This window comes from Stegostoma tigrinum, chromosome 16 (assembly GCF_030684315.1).
Source record: "Stegostoma tigrinum isolate sSteTig4 chromosome 16, sSteTig4.hap1, whole genome shotgun sequence".
Lineage (NCBI taxonomy): Eukaryota > Metazoa > Chordata > Chondrichthyes > Orectolobiformes > Stegostomatidae > Stegostoma > Stegostoma tigrinum.
In genome coordinates, this window is record NC_081369.1 from 32,686,919 (window position 1) to 32,704,911 (window position 17,993).

At 40.8% G+C, this 17,993-nt stretch overlaps 1 protein-coding gene across 1 annotated transcript in view; it reads left to right on the forward strand.

Annotated features, from left to right (window-relative positions):
* The first annotated feature begins 1,846 nt into the window (after positions 1-1,846).
* Positions 1,847-17,993, forward strand: part of uri1 (URI1 prefoldin like chaperone) — a 46,040-nt gene continuing 29,893 nt past the window's right edge. Inside the window, exons 1-4 of the mRNA XM_048546829.2 lie at positions 1,847-2,250; positions 8,547-8,581; positions 10,464-10,542; positions 12,103-12,238. Coding sequence (XP_048402786.1) covers positions 2,155-2,250; positions 8,547-8,581; positions 10,464-10,542; positions 12,103-12,238 — 346 coding nt within the window. The 5' untranslated portion in view covers positions 1,847-2,154. The remainder of the gene's footprint in view (positions 2,251-8,546; positions 8,582-10,463; positions 10,543-12,102; positions 12,239-17,993) is intronic.

Consider the following 17,993-nt stretch of genomic DNA (forward strand, 5'->3'; position numbering starts at 1 on the left):
ACGGTAATGTGAAAAAAGCAAAGGAAAGGAAAATCAAGCATGTTATGAGCATCTGGATAGGCTCAGAGTAGACACCCTGATAACAAACAAAGAGTCCAAAAACAGTCCATTCCATGAACTAGGCATGTGTCCCTGAGCAAAGTGAACTTGCTGCAGCATTACAATGACAGGTGTTCGTGCAGACTAAGGTGCATTACTGAAATCCAGAAGAGTCCTGTAAATAGATCGAAATGTGCCATGGGGATCACAGATGATGTGGGGTGCATGTGGCCGGTACCCATGGTCTTTAACAGGATGTTGGTGCCTAGTATCCAACATGGAGGCTTTTTGGAGCAAATGGCGAGATGAACTCTCTCCAAAACACACTTGGCCTAAATAGTTTTTCCAAGTGAAGCAGCATTTCCTCCAGAGCTTCCCCCTATCGTGTGTATTGTATTCGCTGCACCTAGTGTGACCTATTCTACATTGGAGAAACCAAATGCAGACTGGGTAACCATTTTGCAGTACACCTCCAGTTCATGTGCAAGCATAACCCCAACCTGCCCGTAGCCAATCACTTTAACACAGCATCCTGCTTACACGTTCACTTGTTTGTCCTCTGCATGCTGTGGTGCTCCAGTGAACCACAGTGAAAACTGCAGGAGCAATATTTCACTTCTAACTAGGCACTTTACAACATTCTGGGCTCAATATTGAGTTCAACACCTTCAAATTGTGAGCCCATTCCTTCCCTCTCTCTCAGCTTTGCTTGTTACATGCTGTCATCCTGTCCTCTCTCCCCTTTCCCCACTCCAGTGGAGCAGTCTGTTCTTTCCAGTCTGGTACTTCGACATGCATTGTTCTGTCATTCTCACATTCCAACCACTTGATCTGAACAACTAGTATTTGTTCTTCCCCAGCACTGTAACCGCCCTATTACATAAATGCTGTCCTCTCCAAACTTCTTTTTAGCTCTGATGAAGAGTCATCGAGATTCAAAACATTAGCTTGCTTTTTCTCCATGAATGTTGCCTGTCACGCTGTGATCACTAGCATTTTTTGATTTTAGTTCTTCACACTGAAGCATCTCTGCAATATCCTCACTGTTCAGCCTCCCATCCTGCTTTGTACCATTTACAAAGTTGCAGATATTGCATTGAGTTACTTCATGTTGTGAGTAGCTGGGGTCCAAGCTCTGATCTCTGCAGTATCCCTCTATTCACTGGCTGTCATTCAGAAAATGACCCAATTATTCCTGCTCTTTGTTTCCAGTGTGTCACTTGATTCTCTATCCACCACCCTCAAACACAGTTCGAAGGCCTTGCTGAACGTCTCACCTGAATCGATCTACAAATTATCTTTCTATTGACCACGTTGCCCAGAGCTTGGTAAGGTTCAGTCCAAAGAGGTTGACTTAAGTTGAGAGTAATTCTCCAAGAACCAGCTGTATAAATTTCACAGCGTTTAACCTAGGTGCATCCATTCAAGAGTGAAGTCTTCATTCACTGAATACTTAAGCGGGTTCTTTCTGGAGATGTCACCAACCTCGGTAGCCATCTTAAACAACCTGAATTTTACCCATTTTTAAAATGAAAGACAATTCTAAAAAACTACGCATATGAACTTAATGTGAAGTCATAGGCAAAAGAAACCTTCAGTGTACGGAACAACGATAGTACGTTCATGGGGGACACACCTGTTTGACTCCCCTCACAACAAATCCTCATACCTGCTCATTGCACCTGCACTACTTCACGGCGCGTACACGCTGAAGATCTTGCGCACGCGCAGCTCCCTTCACGGTGTCAAGTGCTCATTAGTGACGTTTCCAGTTGCGGCCCGGGCCTAATGTCACGTGCCCAGTCAGCCCCGCCTCCTGTGTCAGGTGCGTGCTCCGGACCGTCCCGAAGCAAGATGGCGTGGGGCGGCGGGTCTTGCTAACACCGAGCGGCGTCGTCGAGAAAAAGAAAGCTGCGCTTCGAGCTTCTTGGGTGAATGATGCGAGTGTGAAATGTTTTCCGCTCCGACAGTGTGGATGACAAGACCTGCTCTCTCTATGCGGACGCGGAGTGAGGAGTTGTGCAGCTGTAGTTATCACATGCATAAACATTTCTTTAGGACTCCCAGTTCCTGAGTGTTTGTCAAACACACGCTCGGCCTCCGGCTCAGGAGGAAATGGCAGACTCGCAGCATCGGCCTTGTGCCGCCGCCGGCAAACCGCCCCAGTCCCAGCCACTGACTCTTTCACGGCTCCGAGAAGAGCATGGAAAGGTAAAGGCCGTAAATAAGCGGCGGCGGCGGCCATTGTATTAAAATCAGGCGGAAGGACGAGGAGAAAGAGCCTCGGATGCAGCGGGTTTTTTTTCGGGCACCGGCCTGTGGGCCCCGGTTTTGGTTTGGTAGGGGCCCGCCCTGTTTTGGTTAAAATGTCACCGCCCCCTCTGCCCAGATCCGCTGTTACCTTATTTACTGGTGGCTCAGACAGAACCCCGCTGCCCGGTCGAGCGGAATCTGGGCTGGGTTGTGATTCAGATCGGCCTCTTTTTGTTTGCACTGATTGGTCCGGCTCAGAAATCTCCTGTCAGCGAAGCGTGTGCATTTTTATAAGAGAGAAAAATACATTTGCTGTACGTAACGTGAATTAGAGTTTTAAACTCAATGCAGTGGAAACAGGAAGTCACCTTTTTGCCTTTGCGTGTAATGTCATGATACTCCCATCTTTCTGGGAGTTTCATTTCATTTTTCCCGTGAGATGAGCAGAATGATTATTTTTTAAAAAGGTGACAATGTTTAGATGTTAGATAACAAGGTGTAGAGCTGGATGGACACAGCAGGCTAAGCAGCATCAGAAGAGCAGGAAAGCTGACGTTTTGGGCCTGGACGCTGAAGAATGGTCCAGACTGGAATTGTCAGCTTTCCTCCTCTGCTGCTTGGCCTCCTGTGTTCATCCAGCTCTGCACCTTGTTATTTCAGATTCTCCAGCATTGGCAGTTCCAACTATCTCTGTTTAGATGATAGACCTCGCTTTCTGATGTTTTGAATCTCAAGATTTAGTGTGTATCTGACAAGGTAGATGCTGAGGTTTCCCCAAGATGCAGAATTGAGGAGAGTAGTATCACAATAAGCAATCAATAATCAAAACTGAAATCAGGAAGAATTTTCTCATGCACTGGATTGTGACTCTTTGCAATTTTCTGCTCTCTATCATGCGGTAGGGTCACTTGACTGTTCAATGTTACATTTCATGGGAATGAGAGGATATGGAAATCAGGTAGGAGATTTGAGGTGAAATCTAAAACCAACTGCAACTGAATGGTGGAGAAGCTCATTGGCCATATATTTTCGTTTGTTTTTATAATGTCAGTGTGACATTGTGACAGTTCTGACTGTCACCTTTTCATCTGACTCAGTTTTCTATAATGTTTATAGTTCCCTCTAATTCTTATTTTTCTAACTTTCTCTGTTTTCTACTTGAATTTTCCTAATAAAACCTAGTCCATAGGCTCATGTCCAAGCATGCTTTCAATTATCATCTTTCTTTCTGTAATAATTTATCTACAGACCGGACAGTGACTGTCGGCTGGAAGGTATTACCAGTACCTATTTGTCTTCTGACATGCTCACATTCAGCAGTAGGCACTCGATAATAGCCAGGAGCTCTGAGTCAGTAGACCTTGTGCTTCATACCCCATAATGGCAGTGAAGCCAACAAGAGTACACCTTCCTGAACAGTATCCCTGAACCTATTTATCCCCCTATCTGTGTAGCTGGTATCTGGACAAACTCTCTTTGAACTATTGGGGAAACTTTGTTTAGTTATTTGACTAGTTAGTACAGTAATTCAAAACTAACTTCACTTTGTGTTGCTGTGACAAAGTTTCATAACAGGAGCTCAATTGCAATAATTTCAAAATGTAGAAATAACTGCTTGATAATATATTAGGTGCTTTAATAGGAGTAATTTCATGTCTTACTGTTCTAATGTATTTTGTCAAATGTTCAAGTGAGTTTAGTGATGAGTGATATCAGGTGATGTAAAAGGAAGAGACGGTAGGAACTGCACATGCTGGAGAATCTGAGATAACAAGGTGTAGAGCTGGATGAACGTAGCAGGCGAAGCAGCACCAGAGGAGCAGGAAAGCTGACGTTTTGGGGTCTAGGCCTGAAATGTCAGTCAGCTTTCCTGCTCCTCTGCTTGGCCTGCTGTGTTCATCCAGCTCTACGCCTTATCTATGTAAAAGGGAGAACTGACTTCAAGTTTTTGAGACAAACTAACATCGGAGGGTTGGTGTGCAAAATGAAAATTACACCTAAATGAATACTTGTATTAAGAGTTTACAGCATTTTTTATGCATATCAAAGTTTTAGCAAATATCCATGCTTGAATCATAAGCTACGAGGATTGTTATGGAACCATGTTTTAAATGAGTGTAAAATGAAGGATGTGTAACCCACTTAACAGCAGGCTAGGAGTATTTCAAGATCTCTTGGAGACGCACATATTGACACAGGAATGATGTCAGGTGTTCACACTTGAAAACAATGGTAATAGTCTCTGAGATCACAAATAGGGTCTCTCGATGGCTGAGAAATATGTTGTAAGTATTAGGTTGTCAACTTTTGTGCTGACAACCGTCAGATTACTTGTAAGATTGAAAATAATTTGGATCAAAATATCTAAGTATTTCTACTTCTGTGAAATACATGCTTCTTCCATTGTCGATAAGTCAGAGCAAAAATAGACTTTTCAGCCCACGGAGTCTGTTCTGCCATTTCATCATGACTGATTTTCTCAGCCCATTCTCTTGCTTTTTTTCCTTGACCCACTTACCAGTCAAGAATCCATCTATCTCAATCTTAAATATGCTCAACAATTTGGCCTTCACAGCCCTCTGCAGCAATGAGTTCCACAGATTAACCATACAGTATTCCGAATGCGCCTGACCAGAACCTTGTACTGCATTAGCAGTACATTTCTTCCTAACAAAGTGTATAATGTCACATTTTCCTGTATTGTGTTCTGTGTGCCACTTCTTTGCCCTTCTGCTATCCTGTCTCAAATTCTTCTGCAGCCTCATTGCTTCCTCATTACTACCTGTCCCTCTGCCTATCTTTGTGTCACCTGCAAACTTAACAACAATGCCCTCAGTTCGATTGTCCTGGTCATTAATGTATAAGATGACTAGTCCCAAAACCGAATTCTGCTATTCACTGGCTGCCACCCTGAAGAAGACCCCTTTCGCCTCACTCTCTGCCTTCTGCCAGCCAGCCTGTTCTATCCATGCCAACACCTTGCCCCTCACGATAAGAGGATGCTAAGATAAGATAAAAACCCTTCACAATGGGTTTTTAATCTCATTTTAGCATCCTCTTATGTGGCACCTTGTCAAGGCCTTCAGGAAACCCAAACAGATGCTGTCCATTGGCTCTCCTTTTTCTAATTTGTTTGTTACCCCAAAGAATTCAACGGTTTTGACAGGTGTGACTGCCTGATATGTGACGATGCTGTGCTGACTGAGCACTTCCAAGTACTCCACAATCTCATCCTTAATAATGTGCTGTAAAATCTTAGTTTATAGTTTCATGTATTCTGCCTCCCTCCTATTTTTTTAAATAGGGGTGTTTCGTTAGCCGTCTTCCAGTTCTCTGGCACCACCAATGCCTGTACTGTCTCCTTTAGAATTCTGGATAGTTATCCATCTGGTCTGGGTGATTTATCCACTTTCAGCTTCCAAAGTCATTCTCCTTCGTGATGGTTGTTATGCTCACCTCTGCCCCTTGATTCTTTTGAAGTTCTAGTGTCTTGCACTGTGAAAACCGATAGAGTATCAGTTCAGTTCCTCTGCCATTTCTTTGTTTCTGATTACTACTTTATCAACCACATTTTCCAGTGATCCAATGTTCAGTCTTGCCTGTTTATCACCTTTTAGATATCTAAAGAAGCTCTTTGCAATCTTCTTGTCTATCACTACCATCTTCTCTCCCTTTATTGCTTTTTTTAGTTGTCCTCTGGTTTCTGAAAGGCCTCCCAATCCTCTAGTTTCCCACTAATCTTTGCCAGATTGTATGCTATTTATTTGGCTTGTGTACTGCCCTGGCTTCCCTTGTCATCCATGCTTGCCTTGTCCACCCTTAGTATGTTTCTTCTTGGATCCATTTCTGCTATGCCTCCTGAATGTCCCAGAGAAACTGCCATTGCTACTGCTCCACCTACACTGGTAAGTTTCCCCCTCCCAATTGACTTGTGGAACTTGTGTATTTGTAAATTGCTCAATTGTAATATCATTACATCTGATTCTTACTGAATACACGTGACAATGAATGGTTCAATGTAATACATACATGGCTCTTCTCCCTCTCTAACTGCAGAGTGAATTATATTATGCTGTGGTCAATGCCCCTTAAGTGTTCATTTACCTTAAGGTCCCTAATCATGTCTCCCTCATTCCATGTCATCAAATCCAGAATTGCCTGTTCTCTAGTAGGCTGTACCACCAGCTCCTCCAAAAATTTATCTTGTAGACATTCCACAATTTACTTTCCCCGAGATCTCCCCAGCCTGATTTTCCCAGTCCGCCTGCATATTGAAGTCTATGCTTGTCAGAACGGTATCTTTCTTATGTCTTTTCTGACAACTACTTTGAGGTCTGTACCCAACTCCATTCTGAGAAAGAATGCAGAGGAGGCTTAGACATCATCACTTATCTCAGAAAACCGTCTTGCTTTAGTCAGAGCAAAAATGATTTGGCTTTTGCCAATTACCATGAGAGGAAGATGGTCTCTTGTTGAAGCCACCCATCCTGGAGCCATGGATGGATTCCATGAGATTTGTCCTGGCATAACCAGAGGCAAACACTACAAGCAAAAGGTATTATTGCTCTAAATGGGTTCAGGAACCTTTCCTGAAATCGGAGGAAGCACTGGGGGTACCTGTTTGAAGTTAACATAGCAAAATGGGGAAGTGTGAAACTATTCAAAGTCGGGAACAACTGAATTGTTTGCTACGAGGACTGTAATTCTGTCGTGAGTAATATATAAGTATATATGGGAGAGTTCTCTCCATTTTTAAAAATGCTTTACCTAGAAAAAGCAACTAATGTTTAATCAATAGTGCTTGTAATTGTCGAGGTGAAAATAATGAAAGTTTGTTGAATCATTCTTTTTGTGTATTAACTGAATGTTACTTGAGTTGGACCAGAATTTATGCTAACAGGATTTCTGTGACTTTGACTGTATTTATTGTAAAGTTTAATGTTGCGCCATCAACTATTTCTCATGGCAGCCATTCTCCTGCTCGTCTGTCTATGATAGTGGCAGAAGGGCATCTTCGGCTTTGCATTGAGATGTTCTTCATGATGGTTTGATGGCCGGAGCAGCAGACTTCGACAGGATGAAGGCAATTGCACCTCTTGCCAGGATAGCAAGTCTAAGAGCTGGTGGGCAGAAAGTAGTCCATGAAATCTTCAGGAGTGAAAGAATAATTTGAGTGCTGGGGTATGGGTTGGCAGTGCAGGAAGGATCCAAGTGTGTCTCTTGCTTTTATGGGATGAGGACAACTTGCACTTTGATAATTTTGCCTTTTAATCTCTGAAGTCTCAAGTAAAATTAGTACTCCAGTTACTCGTTCTCTCTTATGGTCTTCAATTTTTTTTTTGTCTACCTGTTGAGAGGTTTTTGATATAGTGGGTGAGAACCAGTGCCTTGCTCACATAGCCATACATCATACACCAGTGTAAAAATGAAGCAGGCTGTTCAGCCAGGGTTGAAGCTGGATTGCCAATGCTGGAGAAGAATTGTGTCAAATTAATTCAGACTTGTGTTTTACTCTCTTTTAGATCTACAACCTGGGTAAAATTACAATAGAATTGGGAGAAAGTTAATCAACCTTTGCAAATTGGAAAAAGTGACCTTGTTAAAATGTCCCTGAGCTCCTTCATTGTATCAATTGTTTAACGTGTCATCTTTTCAATGACCATTTCTCCTTTGGGTTGTCTATAAAGTGAAGTAAAATATTCCATATTTTTATTGGAGATTAGATGTCATTGTGTGTTCCATTGCTATTTGTGATCACATCAGACTTACAAAATGAGTTTGTTTAGTGCAACTACTTAATTGTTATGCTTCAAATTGTGCTTAAATGAAGTGATGTTAATAACTTATACAAAAAAAATTAACTCTTTCAGAAAGAAAGGAAAATGGGAGAATGTGCCTTGAGTTCAAATAACTTACCCTTTGGAAAATGGGCAGGCATTTGATTTGGCCATGCATAATGAAGATGAGGAATTCAAACGGATTTGTATATCCAAGTCAAGGAAAGCAACATCGTCTTATCTCCCTTGTTTGTTAATTTTTAGCAAAATGTTTGCGAAAGAAAACTATCCATTTATATTACCACAAGATACAAATATTGTTTGTGAACAAAGGAAAGTTTCCAAAATCCTATTTATTTCAAGATGTATTTTTGGTCAATTAAGTTGCAGTTGTTTGCTGTATTTTTGTTTACAGTATGAGCAGTCTTGGAATTCTTGACATTGCTTTTCATGAGCAGTTGTCTATTTTAATAACAGGTGGTTTCAAGCTGCAAGGAAAAAATCAAGCACTGGTAAGCTCAAACACTTCTATGAACATGCTTACTGTATTATGGTCTTTTACAATATTTGATTTTGCTTGTCGATTATTTTGTATGTTCCTGTCAGTGGGAATTGATCAACATGGCAAAGCATTGCATCTCAACATTTGTACATTGTTTTCTTGGGTGAAAGTAATTTTATTTACTTCTGTGCTTAACAGTGAACAGGCATGCCAGTATGAATCCATAATTCTTTATTAATAACCCAGTATTCCCAATCAGTTATTGCATATCTGTACTTTGTAAATAACATAAATTAAGTTTTAAAATGCTCATACAGCTGAGTTATTTTCAACTTTGGAAACAGATTAAATTCAAGAACATTCACTTAACAAATTAAAGAATATCACCCTGCTGAAGAGAACAGATGTTATGGTCTGAAGTTTTGGTTTTGTTCTTCCCGAATCCCAGCTATTATTAACTGTTATAGATGGGTAGGTGAAATACTATATTAATGTAAATGTACATGGATTTGTCAAATCTGAATCCACTAATCTAGAATATATTTATGGAATTAGCTAGCTTTCTAATGAGGTTGATGGAGAGAAAGTCAAATTTAAGATATTGTAGGAATTCTCTCATCTCTTCCCATTAGTTCTTTTTTTCACATCTGTTCTGCTTCCCAAGTGACTCAGTGATGGAACTGTTAGCTCTGCAATAACTTTCACTTCTTGGTTAGCAATGAGAAGAAATTAGTCGCGATTTCTGCTGTTGATGTTCTGTGTGTTTGTGTAGCCTTTTTTGATTATTGTCCAATGCTTTTCCAGTTCAAGGGCACTGACAACATTCGTGCTGTCTTCAATCATTTGACACTGTCCCACTTTTGATAAGAACAGCAATTGAACCTGATTTCTCACCCTACCTGCCAGTTATTTACCCATTGGAAATCAGCATTACGTTCTCTTTCCTTTGGCAGATTAATTAAGAATTTACCGCCAGGTTATCTTGCGTGTTGTCCCAAGTTCTGATTAATGCACTGTATTCTAGGTTTTGTTTTTATTTTTAGAAACCCAATTGGGATGTCATTAGACTAATTAATAGAATTGGAGTAGAACTTTTTATACATTGCTAGCTAACCATAAGACATAGGAGTGGAAGTAAGGCCATTCAGCCCATCAAGTCCACTCCTCCATTTTAATCATGGCTGATGGGCATTTCGACTCCACTTCCCTGCACTCTCCCAGTAGACCTTGATTCTTTGTGAGATCAAGAATTTATCGATTTCTGCCTTGAAGGCATTTAATGTCCCGGCCTCCACTGCGCTCCGTGGCAATGAATTCCACAGGCAGACCACTCTGGCTGAGGAAATGTCTCTTCATTTCCGTTTTAAATTTACCCCCTCTAATTCTAAGGCTGTGTGCATGGGTGCTAGTCTCCCTGCCTAATGGAAACCACTTCCCAGCATCCACCCTTTCTAAGCCATACATTATCTTGTAAGTTTCTATTAGATCTCCCCTCAACCTTCTAAAGTCTAATGAATACAATCCCATAATCCTTAGCTGTTCATTGTATGTTAAACCTATCATTCCAGGCCATATGTGGAAACTTGGAAATTGTGCAAACACAATTTTGAGCTGTTTCAAAATATGGTGTTAAACAGAACATTATCGACAGTGAATCTCAATTACAAATTACACAATATTCTTCTTGCAAAAAGATTTAAAATAAATACTTGCTTTCCTAAAGCTCCTTTTGTCACATTGCTAACAGAGCCTACATGCAATCTCAATACTGGTATAATATTAAAAGTCAATAATTATGCATATTTAGAAAGCAGTTGGTATTATAGGATACATAATTGATATTTGTACATCCTTAAATCATTTGAATAACTTGATTAAATATTAACTTTTAGGGTTAAAGTGCAGAACGACTATGAGGCACTGCAAGGCAGGCTTAAAAATTTGCCTGACAAAGTATCATATGATGTTATGGTGAGTATGAAATCTTCCTGAACAGCTTTTTAGTTTTCCCTTGCAATGTTTTTTGCACTCTATTTCCAGTCTGGAAAATCTGAAAACCCAGCATGTTTGTCTGAGAGCTTATCTGATGATTTGCAGTCTTGTTGGTTAGAGCTGTTAGCAAGTGTCATTGATTTCCACGGTGAGTCAATGTAAATGCTTGGTTCAGTTCTAAATCAGTTTCTGGCTCAGGAGGAGAATTTTGCCGTAGCAGAAGGGTTTTAGTTTTGTGCATTCCAAGCTGCAAAGCACTTATGTAAGTCTTTGAGCTCTCAGAATTGAAAAGATATTTAGGTCGTCATAATTAGAAAGCAATCTCAAGGTTAACAAAACTGGAAAAAGTCAGTTAGTTGTGAAATTAGATTCAAGACAGGGATGACACATCACTGGAATTGAGTATCTGTAAAGAATGTTGCGGAATCTACTGTACATTCCATCCTCTTGATTTTATTTTCTCCATCCACAACTTTTATGTTGGCTTAAGTCAAACTCTTTTGTATTGACAGGATTCCTGGTGTGTTGAACCAGTAAAATTACGTCCACTGGTCGCTACATTTTTGCTCTAATTCATGGAACTATCTTTCTTTCCTCCTTGAAGAAGCAGGGCTCCTTGCTTACTCCTTGGTTTTGCCCTGCCCTTAGCTGCTTTTCACAAGTGGAGATTATTCATGCTTAAGTATTGATGGAAGATAGCTCCAGTCACTGAAAAATAAATTTTGTCACGTTTGAGCACATTCTTGTACCACACTCACTTAAAGCTTCTAAGTAGCGATTATGGATGAGAACCAACTTAATACAATCAGTGCATTGGAAGCAAGGCCATCCTATCCTGTTTGGCTGAATCATTTCCAACTTTATTAGTGAATTACTAGGAAAGCCCTACTGCTGAGTTGTAGCATAATTGAAACGTTTGCATGTGGTAACCTTTTTGACCAAGAGTGTTATTGTTTTCCTGCCTAGTTATTAGATTAGCAGTTAATTGGTCTTAATTTGCATTTCAGGGGTTTTTGTTCAAGTATTTAATGTTTTTTGATTTTGCAGAATATTTTATGTAAATGTCTTTTAATCATGTTTGGGATAGATTTGTTACTTTTTCACTTAGCTGTATTTTTAGAGTCCTATTATATTTATTTGAAATAAAACTGGGATATGGCAATCGTGTTGATAATTTTTCAACTCCAAGTTTGAAGACCATGCCATTTTTTTGCAATACATTTGATAGTATGAAGTGTCATGGATGTCCCTAAAATGACTGAAGTGTATTTTTTTTTGTATAAAACTATTAAACATTTATTTTTAAAGGGATTTTTATAATAATGAATTTACATTTTTTTTTCCCTTTACTTTTTGTTTTCTGATGAAGGGTCTGGACCCGAAACGTCAGTTTTCTTGCACCTCTGTTGCTTGGCCTGCTGTGTTCATCCAGCTCTACACCTTGTTACGTCTAACTTGCATTGCAATTTTGGTTTACAGAACATTCAACTCATCATTGTAGACTTGACTTTTTTTATTTCATATCTGTTTTTGTGACAGGTGCCATTTGGCCCTCTTGCATTTATGCCAGGACAGCTAATACATACAAATGAAGTCATGGTTTTATTAGGTGACAATTGGTTTGCTAAATGCTCTGCAAAGCAAGCTGTTGGCATAGTGGAGCACAGGAAAAAACGTAAGTTACTTTAATATTTGAATATTCAGTTTAATATTCTTTAATATTCACTATGCTATGGTGATGACAAATTGAAATTTACTATTGCCTAGCTTTACCTTAACTCAGTTCTGAGAGGCTTCAACTGCCTTTAAGCTTTTCTGGGCACATAGAAATTTCTTCCAGCTAAATATTGGGAAGACAGAAGATATTGTCTTTGGTCCCAATCACAATCTCTGTTTCGTTAGTAGTGACACCATTCCTCTTACTGACAGCTGTTGTTCTTGCTTTTTGGTTCTTGCATCTGACTGGTGCTATCAAAAAGACCACCTGCAAAGCATAATTCAACTCTGTCCTTACCACAGCTTTCCTGGTGAAACTTCCCTCCATACTTGTGTTAGCTTGACTATCCCAGTACTTACATGGACAGCCATTATACTTCTACGGTCCACAAATTTAACCATTCAAAACTTTTCTCATGTTCTAACTCTCCCTAATGCTCGAGCTTATATTAGCTCTGTTAAATGCCTATTGCTGCCTATCTTTGTAATCTCTTCCAGCCTAGCAACCCCTTCCTCTCCCCAGATCTCTACATTTTGCAAGTCCTTGTATCTTGAGAATTGCCAATTTTAATTGCTCAACTGCTGGTGGGCCTTGCCTTCAGTTGTCAATTTTCCCTTTCAAGTTGTCAGCCTCTCTACTTCTCTTTGCATCTTTAAGACACTCCATAAAAGGTACTTCAGGACTCTGCCCTAGTAATTCAGCTCGGTGTCAAATTTAGTTTGGTAACACTCCTGTAAGGTGCCTAAGTAGAGGTGGTAAAGAAAAGGATTCTTTAATTAGAATTCAAATCATTTTAAATGCCATAATGAATTTTAATGAAAGAATATATTTGGATTCCAAACAGGTAAGCCGAATGCTTCTGAGAATTGACTCCCACAATCAGTGTGGGATTATTCGAGTTTCCATTTGCTCCCAGGGTTATTGGTCATGTTTTCTTTAACTGCTTGCTCTTAATTGAGAGAAACTATGATATCTGAAGTAACATTGAAATAGCTGTGGAGCAAAAGAACATTTTTGTGCATGCTACACTTGTACCTTTTTGCTTTCACATGCATCCACATTGGACTTGGCTCAGTCAGTTGTCCATTCTACAATTCACTTGCATTTGCAGGGGCTTATGCCTCAGGAAAGTGGTCAAAATTTTGTTATGGGTGGTTGAAGTGGGCATGTCAGTGGAAGATTTTTTTTGAAACCAGGACTGATTTGCTTAAACGATACTTCATAGGATGAACGTTTAAAGATAATTCAGTGAAAAAGGAAATTAATTGATCTGGCATTATTTCAGTTCTCATTAAACTGTTTCTGGGAATTAAAAAAAAGCCCTGTTAAGAAGATGGAACAAGCAGATTTGATGTCACTTGGAAAAGTTAGTAAATCTAGTGTGACTAAAACCATGTGCGACTACAAGCATGTTGTTCATTCAGCATAAATGTGTGAAAGAGAGATCACATTTGACAAATTGAGTTGAACGTTTTGAGGAAGTCATTAAGTGATGCTTGAGAAATGCTTGTGGGTGTTTTATGGACTTCAAAAATGTGATAAATTCACAGTTGTGATTATTAACAAAATTGAGAGGTTACAGAAACTTAATATGAATTGGTAGTTTTTTTGGGAAGGTAAGGTGTAGTAAGAATAAAAGTTGTTCTTTGGGTGGTATCTCGGGCATCTGAACTGAGACTTAACTTGTTGCGATGTAATGCCTTATGTGAAGGAATTGCAGTAGTGTATGAAGGTTTGTATGTAACAGTATTAGGAGCTATAGTAAGTGTAAATGGATGCAGGAAGCGAGAAATGATCACAAGTAGAATAAGTGGGCACATCTGTTGCAGAGTTCAAGAAAGAAATTTGAGGTTGTACACTTAGTTCTGAGAGACTTATTTTTATTAGGTGATATACGCCTCACTGGCTGGGCCAGCATTTGTTGTCTGTTATGAGCTTCCTTTTTTTGAATTGCTGCAGTCCTTTTGGCATAGGAACAGTTACAATATTGTTAGGGGGACATTTTTTGGATTTTAGAATGGTGACAGTTCCGGTTTAGGATGGTGAGTGATTAGGAGGAGAACGTGAGGTAGAGGCATTCCCATATCTGTTGCCTTTGTCTTCTTTAGGTGAAAGTGGTCATGAATTTTGAAGGACGCTTAGTGAATTTCTGCAGTGTATCTCATAGATAACACAGATTTCTGACTCAGTGTCACTGGTGCATGGAGTGACTGACACCACATCCACATGTCCATATCTTTCATCATTTTATAAGTATTCAGGTCATTCAAAAAAAAAAGCTGTTTCTTATCTTGAATAATTAGAATTCAGAAGTGATGCATAAGTAGTACCTTTTCTGAAGAAGGGTCTTGACCCGAAACGTCAGCTTTCCTGGCCCTCTGCTGCTTGGCCTGCTGTGTTCATCCAGCTCTGCAACGTGTTAATCTCAGATTCTCCAGCATCGGCAGTTCCTACTATCTCTGCATAGGTTGTACAGTTGTTTGGACTACAATATTCTATTTTGGGGACTAAGCCTTTGAATGGTAGAACAAAAAAATTGGATTTAAAGCATCAGAATCCATATTTATTTCCTGTATATTATTGTTTCCTTGTCTTTGAAGGAGGTACAGCATTGATTCACTAGAAACAGACCAGGGTTTGAAAGGTTAAGTTATAAGAACTGGCATAAATTTGTTTCAATTCTATTGAGTTGAGAAGACTGAGGTATTAAAAAATCAAATTAATTGAAACAAAGGAGGAATTGAACAGATAGTAGGAACTGCAGATGCTGGAGAATCTTGGATAACAAGGTGTAGAGCTGGATGAACACAGAAGGCCAAGCAGCATCAGAGCTTTTCTTCACCTGACGATTCGGGCCTGAAGAAGGGTCTCCTAGTCCTGTGTAATAAAATGTGAGGCTGGATGAACACAGGCCAAGCAGCATCTCAGGAGCACAAAAGCTGACGTTTCGGGCCTAGACCCTTCATCAGAGAGGGGGATGGGGGGAGGGAACTGGAATAAATAGGGAGAGAGGGGGAGGCGGACCGAAGATGGAGAGTAAAGAAGATAGGTGGAGAGAGTGTAGGTGGGGAGGTAGGGAGGGGATAGGTCAGTCCAGGGAAGACGGACAGGTCAAGGAGGTGGGATGAGGTTAGTAGGTAGCTGGGGGTGCGGCTTGGGGTCGGAGGAAGGGATGGGTGAGAGGAAGAACCGGTTAGGGAGGCAGACAGGTTGGACTGGTTTTGGGATGCAGTGGGTGGGGGGGAAGAGCTGGGCTGGTTGTGTGGTGCAGTGGGGGGAGGGGACGAACTGGGGTGGTTTAGGGATGCAGTAGGGGAAGGGGAGATTTTGAAGTGTAGCATGCTACACTTGTCCCCACACCTCCTCCCTCACCCCCATCCCAGGCCCCAAGATGACATTCCACATTAAGCAGAGGTTCACCTGCACATCTGCCAGTGTGGTATACTGCATCCACTGTACCCGGTGCGGCTTCCTCTACATTGGGGAAACCAAGCGGAGGCTTGGGGACCACTTTGCAGAACACCTCCGCTCAGTTCGCAACAAACAACTGCACCTCCCAGTCGCAAACCCTTTCCACTCCCCCTCCCATTCTCTTGATGACATGTCCATCATGGGCCTCCTGCACTGCCACAATGATGCCACCCGAAGGTTGCAGGAACAGCAACTCCTATTCCGCCTGGGAACCCTGCAGCCATATGGTATCAATGTGGACTTCACCAGTTTCAAAATCTCCCCTTCCCCTACTGCATCCCTAAACCAGCCCAGTTCATCCCCTCCCCCCACTGCACCACACAACCAGCCCAGCTCCCCCCCCCCCCCCCCCCCCCCCCCACTGCATCCCAAAACCAGTCCAACCTGTCTCTGCCTCCCTAACCGGTTCTTCCTCTCACCCATCCCTTCCTCCCACCCCAAGCCGCACCCCCAGCTACCTACTAACCTCATCCCAACTGCTTGACCTGTCCGTCTTCCCTGGACTGACCTATCCCCTCCCTACCTCCCCACCTACACTCTCTCCACCTATCTTCTTTACTCTCCATCTTCGGTCCGCCTCCCCCTCTCTCCCTATTTATTCCAGTTCCCTCCCCCCATCCCCCTCTCTGATGAAGGGTCTAGGCCCGAAACGTCAGCTTTTGTGCTCCTGAGATGCTGCTTGGCCTGCTGTGTTCATCCAGCCTCACATTTTATTATCTTGGAATCTCCAGCATCTGCAGTTCCCATTATCTCTCTCCTAGTCCTGTGCTGTTTGGCCTGCTGTGTTCATCCAGCTGTACACCTTGTTATCCCCGAGGAATTTCATAGGAAAGTTGTCTGGTGGGCAAGTCCATTGTATGGTTATACTCAAATGAAACTTGAGCCAGTTAGGATTGAATCCGAGAATCCGTTTGTTCTTGCACATAGTAATGGGATCAGGCACTCGGCATTAAAAAGCTCCTGTGGATGCTTGTTTGATGTTTTCATGTTAAAGATCAATATATTTGATACTTCAGCACATGAAGGAAATGGAGAAAATGTTGGTAAATGGAGTAGCGGTCTAAATTAGCCTCATGGAAGAGCCTCAGTTTCCCTCCCTTTGGCCAGAAACTTTAAGTTGAAGACCCACCAGCCTCTGGAGGGATCACAGAACGGTTGAATGGTTTGATTAAATACAATGAAAAATTAGCTTTGATGTCATCGAAAAGCAGAACAGGTTTTGAACTGAATAATTTATAGGTGTTTCGACATACAACAGTATACCTCTTTTTAATGGAATTATATGTATAAGATTTAATTTTTCAACATACAGAAATATACAGCCTTGTCAAACAACTCATTGTGCCAGTTTCGAAAGGAGATTTTGTACTGAAAAGTAAGGGTTTTTTAGAAATAACTTAGAATGGTATGATAATTAGCCTTGGTACACAAAGCACCATATGCATCTCTCTCCATGTGAGAAAGTTAATGTATGCATCTATAATTTAAACATCTTTCTTCTTTTGTTTTAAAGAAACATCTGATTATATTTTGGTTCATGTTCATGTTTGCCTTAAAATAACATCAATGATTTGGCATACAGTTCAACTTGTATTAAGAGCGTAGCATTTTCCAATAACTTCAACATCCCACCTGAAACAATCTTTCTGGGTGTAGAAATTCAAACCACCTTTTGAGTTAAACAAAGTATTCTAGAACCTCAGGCTTTTCCCTGACCTCTGGCATTCAGCAACTGCATACATGAGTTTCCATTATTATTTGATCGTGCTTGATTTGAAATCTGTCCAAAAACAAGTTATTAGACTCTCTGTCTGTCTGTCTCTCACTCTCTGACCATTCCACACTGAGATGTATGGCTTCAAAGCTCAGGCTTGCTATGATAACCTTAACAGTTTGTTACTGTTCAGACCTAATTGTTGCAGCACTCTAATGATCTAGAGCACACTTCAAGGCTGTGTAATTTTATGACCTGTAAGCTCTGTGTTTTTCCTTTGTTTATGCAATCATGATGTTGCATATTCAGTTTTCCAATTTGAAGTTGATTTCCCCTTTTTATGCTTTCGGCGTTTGATTATTTGTTATATTTCAGATAAAAACTCATCTGGTTCATTTGTGTCCCGAAGGACATTAATAACTTTCCACTGTTTATCTGTCCTCACTTGCTTGTGATTTCATGTCCACAGCAATGTTGTTGACCTTTAACTGCCCTCTGAAATAGCCTGGAAAGCCATTCAGTTTAAGG